This window comes from Neolamprologus brichardi, chromosome 17 (assembly GCF_056152115.1).
Source record: "Neolamprologus brichardi isolate AB-2024 chromosome 17, ASM5615211v1, whole genome shotgun sequence".
NCBI classification, from domain to species: Eukaryota; Metazoa; Chordata; class Actinopteri; order Cichliformes; family Cichlidae; genus Neolamprologus; species Neolamprologus brichardi.
This window is the reverse complement of record NC_142120.1, coordinates 16,205,490-16,232,232: the sequence shown is the minus strand read 5'-3', so window position 1 is coordinate 16,232,232 and position 26,743 is coordinate 16,205,490. Positions and strand designations below refer to the sequence as shown.

Here is a 26,743-nt window from a genome sequence, read left to right as displayed (position 1 = left end):
TGACATAAGACATTTTGTCTGACACGAAATGCACTTTTGGGCAAGGTCACAGCAGCAATCCTCAAACATGGCAGCAGGTTTACTCTGCTGAGGAATTCGATCCAGCTGAGTTACGACCCCAGGTGAACCAGTTGCAACCTGCAGCGATGCTCAACAAAAGCACTTCAGCAAAATCTCTGTTTCAGGTCCTATGGCGGGGAGGTCTCTGGCATCTCATCCCAGCAGTGTCAGAGCCGCACACACATACAAAAAAATAAATAAATCATCTGCCCTACAGTTCTTATAAAGGGCAAACAGTTTCATGCAAACTCAGTGAGGTAATGCCTTATTAGATTTTCATTTAGGTTACAATGTTGGTCTTCAACGATCATGAAAACAAGATAACCAGGATAAAACTGTTACTTTTTAGCCTCCATTTTTGCTACAAAGCTCTCATTTTGTCTTGTGTTTTAAAGAAAGCACACCTCTTCTCTTTACAACAAGATGCTTCGCCACTGTACTGAAAGTCCAAATGGAAAGATCGTCAAGAAGATCAATCCAACCGTGGTCAAGAAAATCCATGTGGAAATAAAAGTCATAAAAACTTTCTATACATGAACCTGTGGAAGGATCATTAACAGTTGCTGCCAGCTGCTTTTCATCTCCTAGAGTCGCCGGTTGTCTTTGCAAGTGAGCTTTATGGTAAAAAGCACCAGCTAGTCTGGGCCCAACTCCCTACCTGACAACCCCCCTGCCTCCCTCAATTACCCCCTTATTTATCCCCTGCAAAAAGACAAGTCAAGTTTAACAAATGCATCAAGATTGACAACAGTTTTTGCCATACTCGAGCAACCCTACATCACCAATTACAACTAAACATATACACCGACTTGATATATTTACTAACTACAAATGCTCTTCATGTCAATTCATGGCATTTAGTTTTAAGCCAGACATGTTATGTCAATACAATGTACATGGAAGTATCATAGACGTGTCACAATCAGCAGATGACCTGGCGTGTTGCAAAGTGTTGGCACACAAACACCACAGGGACTTCCTGCTGATGATTATGGGGTTGGTAAAAAAGCTCAATGAAACAGCAAGGAGGGCCAGCTTGACAAGGAGAGACCTGCCAATTATACGCAAGTAAAATATGTTGCGGGACTCCAATATACACTCAGTCATCAAGTAGGCTCTCGTTACAATGGTGCTGCAGTGATTCATTCCAGACTGGAATTCAGCTTTATACTTGCAGTTCTATGTCAAAGGTTAAATTTAGATTTATCTCACGCACGAACATACAGTATTATGAAGCACTGGTTCTTGCTGTGTAAAGCTCAACACCTTTCATTGTAGTCAGGCACCACACTAATTCTTGTCAGCTCTTTGACTCAAAGGGTGGCTACAGTTTACTCTCACGGTCCCCGTTTTGCTTTACGTAGTTAATAACTTCATGAGGAAATTATATTTCGTCTGCTTTCTAAGACTGCAATGCTGTCAGAGAAGACAATGACTTATCAGATTTACGCAAAATGGCAATCAGAGGCTAAATAAGAATATACAGTCTTTCATGTGGTCTGTACAGTTTCCTTGTTTGATTTTATATCATGTTCTGAAATATTAAACAGCAATGTATAATTAGAAATTATACACAAATATAACTCTTATAGTGAGCAGCAATTAGGAATAAAGATTAGGAACAACAAGACACAGTCAAACATATTCAAAAACGACAGTCTGAAGACTGTTTGGGCTGAACAAAGAACAATAAAAAACTAGACTGTCTACATTCATGTCCATGAATTATTAAATTAATGTATTCAGCATTATGTTAGAAATGCATGAGTGATTATGCAGCTCCTGTAAGTCTGCCCTTAAACCATAACAAAGAACCTCAAAGCCCCGTGCAACCTTTTACAAGAAAAGTGACCTGAAAGCAGACTTGTAAAATGGGCTACAACTGCTGGGTATGAAGAACCTGTTTAAGCCTAAATACTGTGTTGTGCGCAAAAACACACACACACACACGTTTAAATTAAGCTAACATTCTAGAATGGGGTTTATTTATGATATTCTCATTCCCCCAGTAACTCTTTAGCTAGAACTAGTTTTGTGAATGAGTTTAAGCAAACAAAGCATCCCCTATACACATCAAAGTCCCTTTGTGCCATGTATTGTTACATGCTACACGCAAAGTCTGCACTCACAAGATCCTGCTTCCTGTATATCCCAAGGCCATCTGTCGTACACAACAAATTAATGAATTAAATATCAAACAGTTGGACTTTAAAGTAATTTTGATTGTTGTCTTTAATATTCAAATCACACTGAAGGCTAAGTTTTTAATCAGTCAAGAAATAATAATACACTCTAAAGCTACCTAACAGCAAGCGATATCCCTAGCACTCAAAAGGACCCCAATTGTGTTGCTTTTGATGATCAGGTATATGTCAATGCATTTAAAATGCTTCACATACTGTACCAAATCTTAACACACGTCTACTTAAAATTACATGCAAAGGTTTTGCTTTGTCATCTGTGCTTATTTTCCTAACGCTTTTAGACCACACGCTATAAAGCCCCTCCAAAACCCCATAATATGCTAAAGTACTCACAGCACTGTGCATTCCAGCTTATCACCAAAATATGTCATCCTAGATAGTCTTTATCTAACAGCCATCAGATCTGGAGGTTATTATGCAGGCAGATCATCTAGCTGGGCTTATTTGAGGATTAGGAGCCTCTTAGTAAGTCACTAGCCTGGACCTTTATCGTGTGGACTACCAGAAAAGGGAAGATCTTTAATGCAGAAATCGACATAAGGTTTCTACAGGCCTGATACACAATCAGGAATTAAGTAGACCAATAATCAATATAGATTTCCCTTTAAAAAGTGCATTATTTGGGCATTTTTGTGTAACAGGTAAACTATGCATGCTTGTCAGAAATGAAGCTACTGTCTTAGATATGGAAGTTCAACAAGAGATGATGTTTATTGCACCTTTATCAATAGCAGCATAGCTCCACTAGCTCACGATAGGTGCTTGAGAATGAATGTGTTGCTCTGTGCTTGATGCAGATAAGCTTTCAGTTGTGATGTGCAAAGTTATGCAGGTAGGACATCAGACCACAGAATGGGGACGGCATCAGAGCCAAATCAGCACATTTTAAAATAAATTTGAGTCGAAAACAGTCTACAGAAAAACAAGTCAACTGTGGGACCAGATATTTAGATTGCAGCCATCCTAGACCTCTCCAAATGAGATGACGGGTGTACCTTCTTCTTCCAAAAAGACAGAAGGCCTAGGTTCTATAACAGAATAACATGCTGTGTTTATCAGGAGGACAGCAATGTGTCAAAGGCATTTTTTGTCCTCCTCTCAGTGGCCAACTGCAAGCCTCAGGCACAGCTGAGAATCTCATGTTTGGGACTGCAGTGAGATCCACAGCAATTATGTAATGTGTTAAAATGACTGATGCTGCTCTGGATGAAAAGAAACACAGCCACCTCACATTATCATCATCTTCCACTACATAGTCTGAAACTGTTCCATTACAGATCCATGAGCCTGACTATTTCAAATTGCTAAGCACCGCCAGAGAGTCTCTCTCTGTTCAGTCTGTTATGCAACTCCCACTCTGTTCATGCAAATCCACCAACACAAGTGACTAGCAACCCTCAAGTCGTCATGGAGACGAGGCAAGATAATGTTCATAGACTTTAGGGCAATAATGAGGGTGTGTAATGTCAACAGAGCATGGGCATTGTAATGTCCAGCTATGACATGTTAAGCTGAGCTGAAACCTGTCACCTTGGTCTGAGGGGGGGGGGGTCAGAGACCCTGAGCGCTAAAGAAAAAGTTCAGGTGTAGGTCAGCGGGTAGATTTTGTTGTGTGAAGCGACAAGCCCCTCCACTCTAATTGCTTCAGTGGAGCTCAGTGAGCACCAGTCAGCTGGGCTTTGGCATTGTATAGGGAAAGTCAAGCCAGAGAGGGAATGACTGAAGGGGAGGGGTTTAGGTGACAGCTGAGGAATGTCTTCTCTGCTCCCTCTTTGCTATGGTTTCCAGCGGCCGTCATGTGAGGAATGCACGGGCTAGAACGACAGGACTTGGAATGCGACAGCTCTGGGACGAATTTAGCCAATGTGATCTGGAATCTCCGCTTGTCTAAGGGATCCCTAGTTCACTGAAACATCCCATCTCTACCCTCAACCTGCATCCGTGCAGTCTGTGTTTTGGGTGAACCAATCTGTCTCAGTAAATCACGTCACAAATTCAAATCAGCTATCGAAACACTAATGTTTCTCTAATACCGGCTTAGACTTAGACTAGAGGAGTGCCAAATATCAGTACCCACCAAGGTCCTTGAGGTGAAACAGGACAAAAATATTGACAATGTGAGAAATTGAAGAACCAGTCTTAAATCTCTGGAATGGCTCAAAGACTCAGAAGAGTTACCCAAATAATATTAAACATGTCTGATATTTACATTTACAATTGTGTCTTCAGGAAGAGTGAATGAATGAATGAATCTCAAATAAAGTTAATGCCTATACACTTCATGTCCCACAGCAAGTATTACTGACACTCTAGCCCTTAAGGCTAATATTATCTAGAACACTAGTATTTAGAAATACTACCGAGTTCTCACTGAAGAACAACAACCCATGCTGGTCTTGTCTCACCAACCATTTTCTCAGATTCAGTCAGGCTTCTTATTTTGTTTTGTTTTCCAGTGCAAAGCATTGCCAGCGCCCCAGCAAGCTGTTGCAACAAAGTCTCCATTTGTTTACATCTGCATGAGGTGGTATATCGCTTTGTCCGGCATGGTAATCGCAATAAGAGTTGCATAAATATTTTTAAATCTTGCAAAATGTGCATATTTGAGGTTTGTGAGAAGAAAATATGTGACGTTGGTCCTTATGTTTGTGTTGCAACTGAACTTCAAAGTCCTTTGGACTGAGCCTGGCAACAGTGTGACTTTTCACCTTGATGCTCTTGCTTGTACACAGTCATAGTGACATCATTGATCATCATCACTGGTCAACCATCACCTTACACACACCTTAAGAGGTCTGCAAAAAGACATTGACATGTTTATAGGTTCATCAGCAACAGGTCATTTTTAAAGAAACACAAGGTTCATGACTCACGGAGGCAACCTCTTGCCTAAATGTGAGATTATACTAGAGCTGAACTACAAAGCAAAGCTACAGACTGAGTCATACCCAAACTTAGTATCATCTACTGAAACCCAGTTAGGAGAACTTGTGTTGGCTGTGGTGGTATTTATAAACCTGCACCGGTCACCAGTGATCAAGTCCTCATGCAGCAACATGGCACATTTCATAACAAAGAGAGGTCACTCATTCACGAGGATAGCTATTATCTGGAGGGGTATTTTTTGGTCTATCTAAAATGCAACAAGAAAAGCCACACAAAGACATTAAGACAAAAGAGGCAACTGACTGTTCAGCTCATCTTTAAGAAAATTAACAGCAGTTTAACCTGGGATTCGCCCTTTAATCACAAATCCTTCCATCACCCCTCCTCAGCTCCTTGGTAAAACACCAAACCTAGAGATCACATGGCCTTTAACACACAGACAGAGCAGCCCCTCGTCTCCAGAGATGGTTATGTCCGGAGAGCCGCACTTCAAATTCTTTCCTCACTCAAGTTCATCTCTGGACATCAGCCCAAAAAAAGGCAACATTTCCACCCAATGAGTTTGCATTGAGGGGCTCATGCTAATTCCAGATTTCATTAAAGCAGACTACGAGCTTGAAGAAAGGTCAATTTACCAGCAGGATTAATTAATGCAAAACCCCCCCAAAAAAAAAACAAAAACAAAAAAAAATATTCACGTGCATGAATCACATACAGATAAAGCTGATGACCCATGCCTTAAAACCTGCTTTTAAAACTTTTAATCTGTGCAGTGGCCTAAGTCTTGGAGAACAAACACACCATGGGAGCAAGGTGGTGCATAAAGCAGTGCTCATAATTACTAAGACGAGACATGTGGACATGAGTAATGAAGTGACATCACAGGAGATCTATGCAAGTATAAAACATTTAATGTGAATAGTTTTGTAAATCCTTACATCATGTAAACACTATCCACGCTAGTGCAAACAAGATAAACAAATGCTCATTTCCACTAGCATTATCCTTTATTTCTTCAAATTAAAATACTGATATCCAGGATGCAATACGTAGGGAGAGGGGCAACCACCATTTCCCCCTTCAGAGGATGTTAGCTTCATAGCTTCAATGTTTAATATGAAATAACCCGAAATGTAAACAGCACAAAATGCTGTCAATTAAAAAAAATTAATTAGATAAATAAAAATTCCACTATGGCACATTACAAATCAAAACGAAACGGTCTGCTTTGATGACAGAGTTTTTCTGCTTCCCTGTGGCTCATCATGTAAAACGCATCACCCTCTTTTACCTGAATCTATAAAGTCTCTGTCAGCAGCAGACTTTCCAGTTTGAGTGTTAATAAACATGTGGAAATTATCTGACTCTCTGTAATATGTTCGACAGCATGTTCTAACTTGTGAACGAAGGTCAGGTTAAGGTTGATCTTTTTAAACCAAATACTTCTGCCCCTCTCCATCAGCCTATCACAGCAGTTGCGCCATCACGCAAAAGGCGACAAACGACTGCAGGATGTTGCAGAGAACAGTCCTGGTGCTGAGCCGCAACTCAACAAGAAGAAAGAAGAAGCTGCACAAATCACCTTTGGAGAGAACTCTGATGTCAACACAGAGGCAACTGGTTGGCACACAATATTTCTGATGTTTTTTGCAACTCTCTGGATCCAGAGATCCACCGTTACAGTTTGGCTTAATGAAAAGCTGGAATGGAACAGATCCTGATCATCTCACCCCAGCAGCCTCACAAGCACTGAAAGTGAGATCAGTTTCTGATTGGACTGATGTTTGCACTGTTGACTGTTTCAAGACACTGCAAAAATCCTGGAGGGGGGGGGGGGGGGGGAATAAAAGTTTATTTTCCAGTGGGAATGAAAAATTATTTATCAGAGGCAGAAACATGCAGTCAGAAAGGGGAAATCCCCCAAACCCTTCACCCTGCTTATTTCCACCAAACAGTAAAAACACTTAACTACAATGTTCTTGGTACAAAATAAGCAAGATATCTTTAGAAAAGTGTCACTGTAAAAGCTAACAGTATACCCGTAATGACTTGATCCAATAAGCACAAACTGTACTTGTTTAATGGTAAAAGCTACCTCTGAAGCAACAGAAACAAATTCATAAATTACACGACCAGGTTCTTTGTTATTTACGTTTAATTCTAGTCTAGCTTTTGCACACCTCACTGGACTTAACCTGGTCACAACTTTAAGTAAGCTTACTGCACCAACAAGCAACCTACTTCCATCACTGGATCCATGGTGGTTTTAAAGCTTTTAAATCAGGCTTTAAACCCCATTTGGACTGAAACTACCTCACACCGCCTAAAACCCATCAAGATGAGGTGCCATTTTCAGTTTATCGGCTGTGGAAGTACAGATGCTAGTGAAAGTAGCTACCCCAGTTAGCGGGCAAATGACTAGCTTGGCACGGTTAACATCCCGGTGTAGCAAAAGCGCTAAAGACACAGGCGTTTCCGATTAACTATACACAAAACAGCATAAAATTATGAGGCCCATAATTTACCGCTGACGCCGTTTCTCAGGTCAGTTAATGAATGAATTAACTTCAGCTAAAGCCCCACACAGCTAACGACATTTATCTTAGCATGCTAAAGTACGTTAGCAGACACTCCGCTGGGCTAATACTGCGCTGTTACCATTCATTCTTTCCTGGCAATTAAACTAATATGCCCAATATTAATGAGGGACTGCATTTTTTAAGTCAGAGTAACAAACAATCATTGTTTTGCAATCGTAACATTAGCCTGTATCTGAATGACGTTGTATCTAAAGCTAGTTAGCAAGGTAGCTTCTGCTTCCTCTCCAGAGAGTAGCCACAGTCGAGGAGGAGGGTTTATCAACAAAACGACTTTTACTGCTAACCAGGTAGCAGCCATCTATTGCTGGGTTCATTCTGCACGAACACCATTTATATTAAGCTCCAAACACACTAAATGGGATCCGACAATAATCAATTGACCACACAGACACTAGGAGCTTGTCTGGCTTGATTGCATTTACAACATAAAACCGAGCCAATGTTTCAACCCGAAAAATGCAGCAGTACTGCAATTAGACTGCACCTACAGACTCAGGCTAGTTTATGGAGGCATAAAGTAGAATTAGCCCTGTAAATTAGGTGTTTGACTCTGCTGCTTCTTGCCACTTATACTCAGACAAGTGTATGCATAGTTAGCGCGGTTTACCAGTTAAACAGCCTCAGGAGGAAGCCAACGGATTCATCCCTTCTCTCCGTCGAGAAGGACGAGTATGCTAGGTAGGTAAACAACGGGATGAGAATGGCTTCCATTTGACAGGTGTACCAGGGTAAGCTTTTGCTAGCAGCCAGTCGATATTTATGTCTAATGGTACCGGCTGCTGACATAAACACACACGGCAAGCTAACACAAACCTGGTGGAGGGCGGTGAGACCGTCTACATTGGCGTAGTTGATGTCAGCGCCCCGGTCAAGCATTCGGAGCACCTCCTCGGTATCGCCGCTCGAACAGGCGGCCAGAAACACGGCGCCATCATCGAACTTCACCTTCGTCTTTTTCTTTTTCAAAACAGGAGGCTCCTGGTCCGTTTCCGAGCCAAGCCATCGCTTTAACTGTTCATTCCGCTTCTGCTTGGCGTCCGCCATCTTCATCCCCCTCCTGTCTCGGGCTTCTTATCTTTCGCCGAGAGAGGATATACTTTATAGTGCCACTATCCCACAGCGCAGTGGGGCGTGGGAAGGGAGGGCTGGGGAGGAGGGGGAACTGAGAGTGAGAGAGAGAGAGAGCGTCTGGATTCCCGTAACCTCGCGAGAACTGAAGCCCAGGAACTGCAGCATAACGTCATCATCAGCAGATTATAAGGGAGAGTGAGTGAGCGAGCGAGCAGGGTAATCCTTATAGACTGTGCACACCAAATAAGACAAGATTACTTAAAAATATTGCATAACCTTCTGCGGGTTGACAAGAAGTTTCTAAGAGAGCCTCTCCAATGTGCAGTAGCTAATATTTTTTGACCACCGCTAGGCTATATTTTGCTGTTATATAGCTGGGAACACAGAAGTAACGTAAAACCGGCAGATAACAGTGTTATCTGTAAGAACTACCAAATCTTCCCACCTTCTTCGTGCCATTGGTGAAGGAAAGGAAAAGGAGGTCTGAAACAGGGACGTTTCCAGGATTTTTTCAGTGGGGTGGCACATGCACCCACAACATCTTGCTTTTGTCAATACATCATAGACATAAGACATAATCTCTCCAGTGTGTCCTGTCTTTTTTTAAATGTTGTATTATAACTAGCAATCATATCAATTAACTTGTGATTTACAGACGTCACCCTTTCTTTTCATTTGAGGAAGCAGAAAGGATTTTATTATGCTATCTAAACAAACATGTGTTTAGATAGATATGTGCTAAAGGTAATTCACAAGGTGAGCCAAAACTTTCAGGTGCACCTGTCTTCTCATACTCAGAAAAGAGCACGTATCTCATCTGAAATACCACCAGTTCTCCTTTAAATATTTAAATACATAATATATTTAAATATTTAATGTCAGATGAATTTAATTAGTTTTAGTTTTTGCCACACAAGAAAGCAAAAGTTCTTGGCCACCTACACATTACACTTTCAGGAACTGCCTATCCTTGGAAACCTATGAATACCATAAATTTCTTGGTGCACATCGTTTGTGCTAACATTAATGCCACAGGAGGTATGCAACTATGCACTATGCGCCACTGCACTTGTAACTTCACAGCTGCTATGATTCCTTAACACTTCAACTTTTCACTGATATGACTTATACTTGATCACACAAAATTTAGTAAATCTTTGCAATGACCTGTTCTTGCACAAATGTCGTAAAAGCAGTCAGAATTGCTTTATACACCTGTGGCAATGGGACTGAGCACATCTGAATTCGAAAGAGGTGTGGCCCAGTACGTGTGTCCATATAGAGTAGTTGCACAACCAGATGAATGACCTGTTTTTAGCTCCAAAACGACATACAAGGTACTTTCCAAACTGTAACCTCCACAGAGCCATGTGTTCCAACGTCAGTGCCCTTCTCCATCACTGCTGGTTACTGCTATTGCTGCAGAAGCGCTAAACTACAAATTATTAACTTCAGCTTGTGCTGCAATAACTTACATTGCGGCTTTATGGCATCACGGGTGTTTACTTTTTCATTACCGAACTTTCTGACTTGATTTAAATAATGGTTGCAGAAGTGTATCAGCTCAGAGGGCTCAATTCACATTTTTAGGCAGGCCTGGACCCCCAAAAATCCATCAATAATGGAGAGGGCGAATGGCATTTTAGTTATCATTTTTAACATTGCCAATCGGTGACAATGTAACGACATTGCTCTGTGGCTACAAAATACCCGGACCTAATGGAGACCGTTGCATGAAAATTAAAGAATATCATAAATACATTGTATTCTAGTAGCATCACTATGAAGTTATAGCAGAGTCTTGGGTTTGTTATTTATTTTTGTCCTGTATTTGTGCTGAATTAGTGTTGATTGAGTCTTTTTATGTTGTCTTACAATCAGCGGCAACTCAAACGAACCATCAATTTTACAAAGTCATGTTTTTTTTTTTATTTCAGGAAGTAAAATGATTTTATTGTTCTAATTAAACAGACTGTCTCGGTGGAGGTGTTTCCCCTTTCTTCTGGGTGGTTCTTTCAAAACATTTGGTGCCAAAGCCATCCCAAGGGCGTGGAAAGATTTAAGGCACACTTTTCTTATCTGCAGTTATCTGCACAACATGTAAAATATCATCACTTCTGTATGTATACTGAAATAGTCAGTTCATTCATTTATTACCCCTTTGTGCAACTGTGGTAATAACATTTGGCTGACACAAAACCTCTTGATAGCTGGTAATTATATACTGCTGGGAAGCCTTATCTATAATATTACAGTATAATATTAATATATTAGCCGCTTACTACTAATAATAATAATAACATAAAGAAAAAATGTAACATACTCACAGCAATTACCCTGCTGGAATAAGGAACTTGCCTTAGTATTATATAACTGGAAAGCTCAAACAGACAATAGAGAATATCGACTCTATCCCAACCAAATTTATGCTGAGGTATAAAATGATCAGGATTGATAGAAACAACATGTCTGCTAACAAACAGAGAGTAGTGTCCCAGTGGAAAGCATTTGTGCCCTTTAGCGTATAAGTGGTACAATAAAGGTGCTTTATTTTTGTATTTTTGAAAGACATTTTGAAATTGGGAAAGTAAGGAAGAACAGGAAAATCATGTCATTGAATCAAGGCAGCCTACAAAGGCAAATTCATGCATTTAGATGCACTCACTCACTTATATGTCCCACTATATGCCACCCTGTAAATCTGCTACCTACACCGACTCAGAGTTTTTCCTGTGCTCCATCCAGCTCCCCATATGCTTCTGCACTTTATTTTTTTAATGGATCAATTTACAACATTTTCCATCTTCATATGTATTTCCCTCTGCCTAAGACCTTTACCCTGTTTTAAAAACAGTTTTAATTACTTTTTTCTTTCTGTCACACTGTGACTCTCTTCAGTTTATGTATTTGTGTACAAAGATCTTTTTTTTTTTAAATGCTTCATTATCAACGTTGTGGTTCAAATGAACTTTTACAGACGTGGCTATTTTCATTTCAGGAAGTGGAAGGAATTTTGTCATGCTAACTAAACAAACTCTCATTTGGCGGTATTTCCCCTTTCTTCCACCCAGATTTGTGAAATGGCTTTTCCAACGATGTAACGCGTTTAGTTTCCATGTCATAAAAAAGACATCGCTCCCCAAAGGGAAATGGAAGCCGTCTTATTACAGAGTACCTGCAATGATTTGGTGAGGAACACTTGAAGTGTTAGTAGACTTAAGCACCAGGGTGGTCCAGTTCAATCTGGAGTGAAAACAGGGTGGTACATAAAGTGCATGTGATTTTTGTTTTGTTTTGTTTTTTTGGCACCCTCATGTGTTATTATTGGCAGACATTCATGTGTACTCAGCAGGGGGTGCGGTGTTGCCATCAAGTTGTAGGTATGAAGCATGCAGTCGCTCTTGTTTTCTTTACAGCAAGGTGTCACTTAATGATGTTTTTTTCTGTTTAAAGACATTAAAAATGAGAAAGATAATCTCTGTGCGCAATTAGGTGCCCCCCTCCAACTGAACTTGAAGTTGACATCCTGAATAACAATCTGTTCCAGCAAAATCATGAACCAAAACATTTATACAACTGCCACCGTGAGCCATTGTGTGCAGTGTGTACACGTAAACCCAATATTATTTCATTTCAGAAGCATTTACTGCCTAAAAGCACAGTAAACCGGACTTAGAAGACACTCAGCTTGGCTGTTACACAAATGTCATGGGAAATCTGCACGGTTCTAATGAGTCAGAGCGATATGGAACACCAACAGCGTCAGCGTCAGGAAGTTGCTGGCCACTGGCTTCAGTCTGCTGATACCAGGAGGGTTGCAGGGAAAGTGATGTGCAAGCTGCTGTTTGGCAGGGAAAGCCGACCTCACAGTGACTGACAGAACAAGGCGAGTGCTGTGGGTCACTTCCAGCTCTGAATGTAATAAGAGTCTTGTGTGTAGGTGTTTGTGTATCTGTGTGATACATCAGCGAGTTTATGAGCTCCAGACAGCACAAACAGCAAAAAAATGTGCTTACTTGGAGGTTTTGGTTCAGTTGCTTGAAAAGATTGTTTCGTAAGATTAATTTTTCCAGTCCCTGTCAACATATGAACACCAGGCTCTGAATATGTGACGGGGTGGAGTCCGCATGTTCTCCAGGTTCCCCCACAGTCAGAAACATACATGTTAGCTTAACTGGCAATTCTAAGTTGGTCATAGGTGTGGATGGCATCCTGTGTCTATGTTAGGGTGTACCCATGACAGCTGGGCTAGGTTCCAGCTACTACTTACTACTACGACCAAAATGGATGTAGGTTTGGTTGTGCTTGTCTTGCCAAACACGTTTAAATTTGTATTGAAACCAAAACAATGGAAAAGCATCAATGGATTTGAACTTCTCATAAGTGCCATGCATCTGACCGCTACAGTCTACTTTTTTTTCTTTTTTCAATGTAAGGAAATGTATTTAATGAGTGTTGTGAACTGAAAATGTCTGAAATGTGTGAAACTGATGAAATAATAATAGGATTCCTCTTTTGTGCTGCTTTGCTAGCTCTTCGCTGTAGCCAGTGTCGGTCGTTCAGGGATGTTCTTGCCATTAGTCTCTTTTTTTTTTACAATCTACTTAAAGTCTACAGTGTCAGCTACACTGTTAGGGGGCCCCATGTCGCGCTGAAGGCCTGGAAACTGTTCAATGTATATCCACGTCCTTCACTTAACACCACTAAATATCTTGAATGCATCCTGTTTATGTATCCTACTATACCCTCTCCCTCCCAGCAGCTGTATTTATCTCAGTAATGCCAGTGACACAGAGCGCTTATTGACTAACAGTAAAATGACTTTTGCCACAGTGTCGGCTGATCATAATTAATGGGATGTGAGAGGAGTCGTCATCAAATCCTTTATTGAGACAAAAATCATTTGTCAGCATTACCTTTCACATGCAGATGTGACTAAGAGGGCTGTCTCATTGTATATTTGCCAGGCAAACTCTTGTCTTTCATTACTCTTCACTTTGATCTCCTATGACTGTTTGGTTCTGTTTCTGCTTCTTGAGGGGATAAAACTGTCTGGGAGTGATTCAAGTGTATTGATGCCACAAAATTACAATGGTGCACTCTCACTGTTTGTCTCTGGCCACTGAGACGCACATGATTAAAACCCGGCGATGGACCTCAAAGTTGTGTCAGTGTAGGCGTGTTCCAAGCATCACGACACCAGCGTCAGGGCCCTCTGCATCTATGACTTATCCCTAAGAGGAACCGCTTGTTTACTGCTTTAACTGAGTATTTCCGCTGGAACCGTTTGTGGTTTGTGGAAACAGATGAGGTGTGCAAGTCAAGTGTCCTGGAAAGACAGCTGGAGAGGTTGACGAGGGTTGTTTACCTGAGCGTGTGCCTCTTTAAGTGTGTATGTATTTATATGTTACTGGACAGGCTGCGTTGGATGTTATCCAGCCTGATGTCAGCCATACGGTATTCTAAAGGTTTCTACAATTCCTATAATAATTCCCATGTACACTAGAGCAACATGCTCATATAAACAACAAACACAAAGATTTATGGAGAAGATTGATTTGAGTCTTTCTCTCAGGCTGCTAAATTTACATGTACAAGTATACGCTCATGCTACATAATTGTTTGGCCTGTTTTTGCTGCTGGCTGTGAAATTAAAATTAAAATTTATGCACTGGGGTGCGTAAATGCTTGTTGACTTCTAGGCAATGTGATTGTGTCATAATATCTGATACAGCTAAGGTAGTTCAACTCCTGATGGTTTAGGAAGAATTCACAACCAAAGAAATAATTGTTGCAAGATTATGTACGGATGCCTGCCTGTCTGTCTGTTTTTTATAACTGTGCAAGAATTTACATTACAATGCACCAGCTATGCATGTGCCCCAGGCAGCAGACTTCAAGTGGACTTTGGCTGCTCCCTTATTCACAAGGGGTTGCTAGGGCAAATAGGTCTGCATGTTTTGATTTGGCAGATTTTTATACCAGATACACTTCCTGACTGATTTGTGTCTCAGTCCAAGATCAAACATTATGAAGCCACATAAGTGGATTTCAAATAAGTATAAGACTGCTTGACCATCAGGTCTTTTGCTATCTGTGTGTGTCTGTAATGGAGTATATTCCAGGTTAGCCAGCACCTCATTGGCTTAGCTTAACATAAAGGCAGAAAGAAAACAAAGAAACAACCAGCAGTAGCTCTGCCTCTATCAGGCCTTAGAGGTGCATGCAAGAAAATTTAATATGTGTTATTTGTTATGTGTCCTAGTCCCTGGTTCCCACGATGTCTGATGAATTTTTTTCTGTGCTAAAGCTAATCTGCTGCTAGCTGTAGCAGAAAGCTATGATACAGTTAGTAAGAAAGCACAATGCTATCTATTCCTTAAACTAAACTTGTTCTTCTCTGGTGAACTTCTATTTGATATTTTGTGTTTACATTTCAGGCCAAATGTTTCTTTTCGTTTTTTTTCCTTTTCTTTTTAAATATATGCTCACTTTAGTGTAAGCATCCATGATAGCATGTGAAGATACATTAGTGTGCATAGTACATCTGTGAAAGCCTCATTAATACTGAAAGATTTTTGATCAGTATTCAGACTTCTTTCTCAGAAAAGGCCACACCTAGCAAAACAATGCCTAACCACATCCTGCATGCCTTACAACAGTCAGGTGCCATAATCAGATTCTGGATGCTAAAGTGACCCGCCCGGTGCTCTAACCTGTTACTAACTGAAAACATTTAGCACATTATGAAGTGAAAAATATGATGAAGACGGCCCAGAACTCTTACTTCAAGAAAGAAAAGGAAAACATTTTTCTTTTAACGCTACTTACATCATTTGGTTGCCTCGGTTTCCAACAGCTTGCAAAGTGTTGCTAACAAAAGAGATGATTCCTCACAGTCCCAGATATTTTAAATGAGCTGGTGGCAGTAAATTGTTTTCGGGAAACTGAACTGTAAAAAGAAACTTAAAATAAGACCACTTGTCACTGGTGTCAGTTCAGACTAGAAGTGACTGATAAGTTAATGAGATTAGACATGGAAAATCCTGGGTTTTTTTTATTGCACATAGAGTAACTGTAACCAGTCATATCTACCAGCATGTCAGTGCAGGTGACCTAGACAAGCAGCACTCACTGAGTGGTGTCTGGTGAAGTGCGGACATCTCAGCCCCATCTGAGAAAAGCCAGACATAATGCTCCTATGCTCGTATGTCACCCAGAGCATGTTGTTGGCGCCTGCAATACTAACACACTCACCTCCTTTCCCAACTTGTGGGAAGACAGCAGCTTTACTGAGTAGATAGAAACAGTCATGCTTTGATCTTATCCTAAGACGCCTAAAATATGATGTTGAGGAAGACTGATAGTGCTTGCTCAGCTCTTCAGATGCAATTAGTCACCGGTGGATGAAAAAGCTTGTCCTAACCTGTGGAATAAGGAGAGAGTGCCGAGCTCAGTGGACAATGAAAGGTCTGATTATATTGAAATCCAAAAATAGTTTTCTTTGAAAAGTTTTTAGGCAACAACTGGACCTGACCCAGCACCCCTGATGATCAGGTCTACACTTTACTGCACGTCAGCTATGTGTAGAACTTCACCTTCCCATCCAATGTCACAGTGGGGGCTTCAACTGTCATAGTATTTACAGGCAGAGCAAAATGAGATCACATGCTGTTCAAGGCCAGTCATGTCAGACAGTGAAGTGGATGAACAGAAAGCAACTGGCAGCAAAACGAAGTGAGAGAAAAGGCAGATGAGTGAAAGGCAGGTGGGGTCACAGGGCGAGGGGGGGGGGGGGGGGGGGAGGAGGAGTGCATATTATTTCAAACCATTCTCATAAAGACAAATAATATTAGCGACTGTAACTGGCCAGTGGTCAGATGGTGTGACCTTATACTCAGCTGTGAATGCTGCTTGTTTGTGTTATACTCTTAATTAAGAGGAGCAGCCTGGTGCTGCTAGCCAAATGCACTTGATCAACTGAACATCAGCAAGCGTGGCTAACTCAATAAAAGCAGAGGTTTTGGCAGTTTGCGCCAAGTCTGGAGCATTAAGGTGTGTGTTATCAGAAAAGCATAATATTCCCAGAAGTGGACATCCCTGCAAATCCCCCCCAAAGCCAGGCAATGCAAAAAGAAACTACAAAAAAAATCCAAGAGCTACATATCACATTCTATAGGCCTCAGTTAGCATTCAACAGGAAAAGTTCACGACATCACAATTAGAAAAAGACTGAACAAGTTTGGCTTGTTTGGATGCATTGCCAAGAGAAAGCCTCTTCTCTCTAAAATGAAAATAGCAACACGACTTACGTCTACAAAGTTGTATCTGAAAGAAACCACAAGACTTCTGGAATAATGTCTTTTGAACAGAGGAGACCGGAGTGCAGTGACCTGCGTGCCAAAGGCCGAACACAGCACATGGACACAAACACCACATAGCAATTGGGCACCTTGTAGTCGACCATGAACTCCTCTGTGTACCATTATACACCGAGGAGTTCTAGAGTCAAATGTGGGGCCATCTGTTAGCTTGGGCAACGTTGGGATTGTAAACAGAGCAGCAAACCTCCAACAAGATGGCTGAAAATTAGTAAGCTCAGTCAAAGTCTAGAGTCTATGAAAATTTTATTTTTCAGATGACTCTGCATTGTTTCTTGGCCTATTACACATAATATAAAATTTTCTAGTGTATTTTTTTCCACATTTACTAAGACAGTGTGCCTTTGACACCTTATAAAAGTGCATTTGTTTCAATCATTTTTATTAAATTATTGTTTAAAACCAAAATAAATATATATTTTTTAAAATTTATGATTAAAAAAATCACTTCCATGCATAAACATATACAGCTGGGGTGATGGATGACCTCACTCAGTCACTTCAAGGTTAATGATTTCCAATTCTGGCTCAAGATGGAAATGTACATAGTAGTTTGTTGAAGCTTCTCTATGCTGTCTTAGAGACTACTTAGAGTTTTTGCCAAACAGATCCAGTGCACTGTGAGAGCCATCACCTGTAGTTTCAATGGCTTGTAATAACATCCACATGCATCCTGCATCCCAAACTGCGGTACAGGGCATAGTAGTACAGGGCTGAGGAGAGTATATGAGGTGATCTACAGGTGATCGCAGACGACAGCTGAGCACTAACCCTGGACAGAAATAGGGCAGTCGCTTTCACTTAGCAGGGGCTATACAGCCAGAACATCACTTGATTGCACTCTTTCAGTCCCACACCATTATACTAGCATGATAACAATGGGTGTTTGATTGTGATAACTAGCGTAGGGTGACCGCATTAGGTCAGACATGTGCAAATGAATAGTGGATTTAGTGTGTGATGAATACACATGTAATTCTGAAATGCATGTCTCTTTAAGGCCAAATGAGTAGTGGCAGCCTAATAAGACAAGGCTATTTGAGTGACCTTGTTTCCTGGAGAAAAGAGGCTAATAATAGGCCAAAATCTGGAGCTGTGGTGAAGCCTGTAATGGGTTCGTACTAAAAGCTACTTTGAATCATTCCAGCCAAGCAAACCATGGAAAAAAGAGACCATCAATTTCTCTTGTCAGAAATAAATATTATATCATGGTTCGGCAAGATGAAGATGTTTTACATCTTTATTCAGATGAATCTGGAGGAGGATGTAAAGAAACAAACTGCAGGGTTTAAAAAAAGGCCAAACAACAGCTGTATTAAAGGAGTCTAAGTCTTTCATAACAACCCTCATATGCCCACACATACACTGAGCTATTATCCACTGCAGTCATTCCTCATATCTAGCCATGATGAGGTTCTTTCCTGAAGTAATTCCAAGGAAAGAGATCAGAGTCAGGCTCGACAGCACGCCAAGCTAAAGTGAGACATCAGCAGTTGAAATTAGTCACATGAAGCAGTTAAAACAGATTTCAGACTCTTTAGTGTCTGAAAAAGTCTTTAAAGTTAGGTTATATTTCTTGTGTAAGTTGCTTTAGTTAACAATAACACAGCTTTAGAAAGCTAACAGTCAGCAAACAGTTACCAAGCCCACTGACACATCTTGTAAATATGAAACACTGGCATTCATTTACAGTGGGGCAAAAAAGTATTTAGTCAGCCACCGATTGTGCAAGTTCCCCCACTTAAAATGATGACAGAGGTCAGTAATTTGCACCAGAGGTACACTTCAACTGTGAGAGACAGAATGTGAAAAAAAAAAAAAAAAAAATCCATGAATTCACATGGTAGGATTTGTAAAGAATTTATTCGTAAATCAGGGTGGAAAATAAGTATTTGGTCAATAACAAAAATACAACTCAATACTTTGTAACATAACCTTTGTTGGCAATAACAGAGGTCAAACGTTTACTATAGGTCTTTACCAGGTTTGCACACACAGTAGCTGGTATTTTGGCCCATTCCTCCATGCAGATCTTCTCAAGAGCAGTGATGTTTTGGGGCTGTCGCCGAGCAACACGGACTTTCAACTCCCGCCACAGATTTTCTATGGGGTTGAGGTCTGGAGACTGGCTAGGCCACTCCAGGACTTTCAAATGCTTCTTACGGAGCCACTCCTTTGTTGCCCGGGCGGTGTGTTTTGGATCATTGTCATGTTGGAAGACCCAGCCTCGTTTCATCTTCAAAGTTCTCACTGATGGAAGGAGGTTTTGGCTCAAAATCTCACGATACTTGGCCCCATTCATTCTGTCCTTAACACGGATCAGTCGTCCTGTCCCCTTGGCAGAAAAACAGCCCCATAGCATGATGTTTCCACCCCCATGCTTCACAGTAGGTATGGTGTTCTTGGGATGCAACTCAGTATTCTTCTTCCTCCAAACACGACGAGTTGAGTTTATACCAAAAAGTTCTACTTTGGTTTCATCTGACCACATGACATTCTCCCAATCCTCTGCTGTATCATCCATGTGCTCTCTGGCAAACTTCAGACGGGCCTGGACATGCACTGGCTTCAGCAGCAGCACGTCTGGCACTGCGGGATTTGATTCCCTGCCGTTGTAGTGTGTTACTGATGGTGACCTTTGTTACTTTGGTCCCAGCTCTCTGCAGGTCATTCACCAGGTCCCCCCGTGTGGTTCTGGGATCTTTGCTCACCGTTCTCATGATCATTTTGACCCCACGGGATGAGATCTTGCGTGGAGCCCCAGATCGAGGGAGATTATCAGTGGTCTTGTATGTCTTCCATTTTCTGATGATTGCTCCCACAGTTGATTTTTTCACACCAAGCTGCTTGCCTATTGTAGATTCACTCGTCCCAGTCTGGTGCAGGTCTACAATTCTTTTCCTGGTGTCCTTCGAAAGCTCTTTGGTCTTGGCCATGGCGGAGTTTGGAGTCTGACTAGTTGAGGCTGTGGACAGGTGTCTTTTATACAGATGATGAGGTCAAACAGGTGCCATTCATACAGGTAACGAGTGGGGGACAGAAAAGCTTCTTACAGAAGACGTCACAGGTCTGTGAGAGCCAGGGATTTTCCTTGTTTGAGGTGACCAAATACTTATTTTCCACCCTGATTTACGAATAAATTCTTTACAAATCCTACCATGTGAATTCATGGATTTTTTTTTCACATTCTGTCTCTCACAGTTGAAGTGTACCTCTGGTGCAAATTACTGACCTCTGTCATCATTTTAAGTGGGGGAACTTGCACAATCGGTGGCTGACTAAATACTTTTTTGCCCCACTGTACATCTGTGTTTGCATCCAACTGACACTCATTTCAGCTACAGGTCTTTACAGGTCTTCAACTACCACCTTCAGAGACAAATATCTGGCTTAAGATGCTAGCGTTCTTTTTTGAATGTTCAGTTATCACTGAACACCAGGGTGGCTGCAGCCTAGTTTATAGTGCGTGGCACTTATCTGTCCTGACGGCTTCTGACAGATTGGACATAGGAAGCCGATAGGAAGGCAAAGTTAAATCAAATAACCACATGTCACAACTAAGGTGAAGAGCATCTCTGAATACACAGAACACTGAGCCTTGAAGTAAATGGACTCCAGCAGCAAAACTTGGTCCTACTCCTGTAAGCTAAGAACAGAAAACTATGGTTATAGTTCGTATACACTTGCATAGGACAGTTGTGCATTGTTTTTCAATATTGTACATTCATTAAGATCCATATTTATATTTTAGTACTTAGTTTTTTATATTTTTTTAGTATTTATTCTAGATATTTATACTGTTTTAACTATTGTTTAGTAGCCTGCTGCATCTTCCAAGACCTAAGAAGCTGTGTTTCGTCCATTTCGACATGATATGATCATGCAACAGTCTAAATCTGGGACTCTCCACCATTTGACCTTAGAACTGATGAAGCTTCTCGAATGAGAGGTGAAATGTCTTCAAGCAACTTAAAGAAGTCCAGACGCTTTTCTTTTCAAGCTCCTCAGACTACGATGACCTGAATGACTGAGAACCTTCACAGACATTATACAACATAATTATAAGAATTAAGTATGAACCAAGGCTACAAACTCCAAACAGGAAGGCTGATGAGCAGGTTTGAATCCAGGAAGAGAATTTTTTTCTTTAGACTAACGTTTCTATTTCTTTTACATATGACTTCAAGGACTTATTAGGGGTTCCTATGTCCAATGGGAGTAAGTTATTTTAGAGCTTTGGTTATCCTGTTGTATAGTTCTTGATTTAGGCTGTGAAGCAACCCACCGCCCTCATTATTTCCATTCACCTCGATGAGAAGCAGGATGAGCGGAAAAAGAGAGCTGCGTTCAGTCTTTTAAAGCCTCTGCCCTATCAGGTTTAAATATCACTTACACGCTGAGAACTAAGCTCAACCCCTGTGGACAGTCAGGGTTTGCAAGGCCAGTGAGTGCATTCTCCGAGGTCAAAGGTCACAGATCGTCTCATTTGTCACAGACAAAAGGCTGTTTCAAGGGAATTAACTTTGGAAATGTCATCTAACTCGGCCAGTATAACATAAACATGGTATTCCTCTGCTCAGAATGTTTCAGCCAAAGAATAAAACTGCACTTGAGACATAATGTAAAGGCTTTTAAATCAAGACAATGGATCTAATAATTATGATTTAAAGCCCAGAAATATGTCCAGCCTGAAAATCCAGCTTTTAACTCTCCCCTGTTATACAGAAAAGATGTTCACTTATGCTCCATCCACACACTTCACAAAGGAAGCCCTCAAGCAGAAGCCCAAAATAGATAAGTATTACTTGTGCTACTCAGCTGCAGTGAAGCCACCCACATATGATTATTACCCTCTATGCAGCCATTTGACAGTATTATCAGCACCAAGTTCTGCAGCATCCTGCAGGCACTAGAATAAAGCTTGCAGGAGAGAAAAATATGATATGCATTTGTCATTTTAGCTCAGCTGCTGGTGCAATCAGTTATTGCTCATAAGAGGCAAGTTTAAAAAATACCACATGTGATCAGCAACACAGCAAAAAAGAATTTTTCATGAATGAAGCAGCGAAAGAAGAAATCAGACATTTTTTTTGAGAACATATTATCTAATTTTAAGTCCCCTGAGAGTTTTCCTCTACGTACCATGCAAATACAGGCAGGCTTTGTTTTTTGATGCAGCGGCAGGAGCCGGATGATTGAAATGCTCTCTGTGATGTAGTTTAAATTTAGAGCGAGCTATAAATTGGGTTAAGGCAGTTTTAGTGCTAATATTCACAGTCCCAGTCTCCCAAGTCCAGAGTGCAGCCAGAGGAATGTAAATTAAAGGCATTTTGAACGCTGTGTACAAGGTCCAGGATACACTGAGCACTGTGTTGATAGAAACTGTGTCATTTCAATCGTGGTGACCTTCTGTAGTGTTCGATTCTGCTGTGTTATCTGTTAGGCGTGGGCCTCCCACACAAGGTGTGCCTGTGTTGCAACTGACAAGGTGACGACTGATGCTTTTTACCACATGTGGTATTTTTGACTGCCTCAATCTAGTCGTAACTGCACGGAACGGATAGAGCAAATGGGGGATGGTGGTGGCGTTTTTAGAATCAACGTTACCCCTTCAAAACACCTAGGTAATTTTCCCTTACTGGGATCCACCAAATGCAAAGGAGAAAGAGCAGGATAATTCAACTTCCTTATGCGATCAGCATACTTTGGTGCGGTCTGGTTTTATCAGTTCACTGTAGGTGATCTCCTTATCCTGACACCTGAAGTAAGCCGTACTTTGAAGTGAACCTTAAAGGGATAGTTTCACTTTTTGGGATTAAAAAATGTCAGCTTCTGGTTTTATGGAAGATAAATGGCGTACAGGTTTTTATGGTAGGCAATGACCAGTCAGTGGTCCCAACCTGTGGAAGTGGAGAGAAATGAGTTTTCTGCGACTGGTTGTGAGGAGTCTCTGGGGAGCCAATCACAGCTCCCCTGGTAACCACTTGTCGCTAGGAAAAAATAGGTGTTCCCTGACTGGTTGGTGAGTGGTTGTGGAAGGTTACTTACTGTCGTTAGCCGAATTGGTCACAAAAACCTCGCTAAGCCATAGTGAAACTATGAAGAGTGCAACGCAAGCTGGAAACTAGGCGACCAAACAGATTTCAGTGTGGTTTCTGGCCTCTTTGCAACTGATTTCACTGAGTGATAGCGAGCAAGGGATTACCTAGCAACTCAAGACGGTCGCCAGCTGGTCTCCCTTCCCCTGTGTGACTGGGGTCTAGGCTAACTTCAGCTCATAGGCACGCAAAAGGTGAAAGTAGCCACCATGATTCAACACATCGTGACCATATTTCGTCAAAAGATACAAGATGATTAGCTGTTGCTAATGCTACATAGCGACGTTATTCTTAGCTTTGATTCGGGAAAAACAGGGTTAAAAAGAAATGTACATACAAAAACAGAATTCGCTAGTGTCCATTAGTACAGCCTTCTCTGTAAACAATAAGTCTGGCTGAAATACACTGACCACTTAAGAACCACAGACAGTAGGCTATAAAAGATGGAGATATGCTTTCCGATCTGAAAAGTGAAGCCAACATGAAAGTGCCTTAGACCACCTGGCTGTTTAAAAGCTTGATTGTAGCAGCTTAGCACATTTTTATGGTGCAGTGACCATTTTCTGTAAATTAATGTTAATTTATGTAAAATAACTGCCAAAAAAGTTCCCAAAGGCATTTCAAATACTTTTTCTTTGAAGGTCTTTGTTTTCAGCTAGCACAAAATTTGTGCACAAATTAAAAAAAAAAAAATTAAAGTAAGAGGAAGAGTCTTTCTTCCTTATTTCCTAACTGGAAACGTTGGCTTCTGCTGGTGTATCTGTCTTTTATATACAGTCTATGCTCCAGCTACATATTTACACTTACTCCCTTCTGGCTGGAGCATAGGAGCTAAGTGAGTGCTGACACTATTAACAATATCTACTGCACAAATGTGAGGGCATCAGTGATCTCATCTTGTGTTTAGCTCACATTGACCTCCCTACTGCAAAGCAAATAGGAGTATTTCCCTAAATGTTTAACTACTCGTTTAAACGAAATTTCTTTGGAAGTCTAGATAGGATTTTACACAGAATTAACATTAACAAGGGAGATCTGATCTAAAAAAAAAAAAAAACAAAGAAAAAAAGAAAAAAGTAACTTTGCTTTGAGAAGACTGTACAATTAAACTCAAGACGCAAGACCGGCAAAACAAGTCCCTGCAAAACAAGATGAGCAGTTGGACAGATAAACAGACACAAACAAACAGAACATGAAAAGAAGACAGGAAGTGTAACCCAAGATAAACAATCAGATCTATTTTGAAAGCCTGCATGACATCATCATAACAACCTCCAGTGGCGGGCTGGTGCTAAAAATAGCAAAGACGTCAAAGCGCTGGTACATATATGTCCATGAAGTGTGTGGAGAACATTCCCCAGATAACAGCAGATGGCTTGTAGATTAAAGCCTTGTGAGGAGAGGATGAAGAGCTCGCCCACACGTGCCTGATGCGTCTCAGTCAAGCTCACCTGGCAAAAGCCTCTGAGATGATGGTCTGTGAGGGGTTAGCAGGGGCACAGGGATCTGCTTTTTGCCTTCCACGCACTGTGTACACGAAGTGGTTCTTGAACCCTAGTGCACAGGATAGGATGGAAAAAATTACTGTGGCTTGCTGAAACACATAAGGACCGGCAGCTGCGTGACAAGACATCTGCTGCTTAATGTCTTTGGGGCATTCTGATTGGTGTGATGCAACAGTTCAAGTCGACGTATGCAAAAAGTGTCTAAATATAAGGTTTCATTCTTAACCAACAGCCAATTACAAAAGCCTACTTCTGCATCTCTCGTTGTTCTCATGGTATATCATTTCCTCCCGATTTTTGCTTTTGCATGAAAATAAAGGAAACTTTGCAGCACTTCCACAATATTTAGGAACACAGAAAAAGAAAGAGCAAAAAAGTGTTCAAACAGAGTGCAACAAGGTAGAATAACTCCCACTCCGGGAAATCCTATCTTTCATAACAAGCCTTTCCAGACTTGTGATGGATGGAAGCCTTATTTCAGCTCGGTGAAGTCATCAGTGTCGTGTGTTTCACTCATGTGCATGATGAGTTTGGCCAAAGCCTTCGCTCTGCTGCCGGGCTTCTCCGCTGCTGCAGGAGGGAGGAAAAAAACACAAGGGGAGAAAAGGAAAGAGTCCACGACATCATCTCTCCAGGCCTTTTAAGGAGCTCTCCAGTGGAGGGCTGAGAGCGCTGGCCCACTTTCCCATCAAAGCTTCCCAGCCTCGTCTACTTTCCCCCCTGGGAGCCTGGAACACGGAGTGACTGAGCACAATACTGCAACAAACAGACTAAGATAGTGAAGGAAAAATACACAAAACACAAGACAGTGGCATGGCAATGAAAGCAACTGCTGTATGTGCTTTGGACAGAAAGAAAGCACGACTTCTAACAAGTGCTTATCATGTTCTTTTGGAGGGAGCAGAGAAACAGAGGGATGAGGAGGTCCCAGCTGCTGACAGTGATCATATTCATTATTGTATTGTATGACGTTGTTTCAGCGTTTCAGAGCCCATCTGATAGAAACACTTCAGAGAGGAGAAGAAAAAGAAAAAGTAGAATAAGGAAGTCTTTGCTGTCTTGTGATGACCCTCTCTGGATGTCATACTGCCAGTGTCAGCCAGACCCCACATGGTCCCATTCTCACCCTACTGCCTCACACATGAACCTTGACCAGAGTCCACCCCCACACACGCAGACAGACACAAACACACACAGAGAAAGAGCAGGAGATGAAGGAGGGTGATAGTGAAGACGTGTGGGCGAACTGAGCGTGTGCAAGTGAGAGAGATTGATTGAGGGGAAGTACCGGTGCTTTACGTGACAGCACAGACAAATGGAGAATGAAAAAGGTTGTTACGTTGGCTAGTTTTGTCCCCGTGCTGATGCCAGATCAGCAGCGTGAATTCAGCTTTTCAAGTGAGCTCCTCAGCTTTCTCTGGAAACAATAAGCCCGTCTGAAATACACGATCAGCCTTTTTGAGTCAGCTGAACGGGCACATTTTGCTTTCATCAGCCAAATCTGATTTCACGTTACAGTGCTGTTCGTTTAAATAAAGTCAACAAATTTCTGAAATTGCCTTTTTTTTAGCCTTTCCTGAAAGAAAAAAAGTCACAACTTTTAACTTGAACGCATTAGAATTAGAATTAAAGTTTAACAAATAAACAAATGAGCACTAAAAATCTATTCGATTTAAATGATTTATAGCACCAATTACTTTTCCCCCTTTCAGAATAAGAGCAGAAAATTCAGGCCTCGTCTGTAGTCACGTTTAAATGCTAAATTTCAAAAGTCTTGTGTAATACAGAGGAATTCCGGCATGTCAAAAAGAAGGTAGTATTTAGCTGATATTTCACAAACTGTGGTTAAAGACACATCCCCAACATAACAGCTCACAGTTTGAACAAATGGATCTTTTCTTCCACAACATCTAAAAGGTGTTCTATTGGATTTAGATT

General features: G+C 41.2%; 1 protein-coding gene across 2 annotated transcripts in view; it reads right to left on the bottom strand.

Annotated features, from left to right (window-relative positions):
- ppp1r12a (protein phosphatase 1, regulatory subunit 12A) overlaps positions 1–8,891 on the bottom strand; it is a 54,732-nt gene extending 45,841 nt beyond the window's left edge. For both annotated transcript variants that reach the window (XM_087831155.1, XM_087831154.1), the window contains exon 1: positions 8,564–8,891. In XM_087831155.1, the coding sequence (XP_087687281.1) occupies positions 8,564–8,800 (237 nt within the window). In that variant the 5' untranslated portion in view covers positions 8,801–8,891. The remainder of the gene's footprint in view (positions 1–8,563) is intronic.
- Between the last annotated feature and the right edge of the window lie 17,852 nt (positions 8,892–26,743).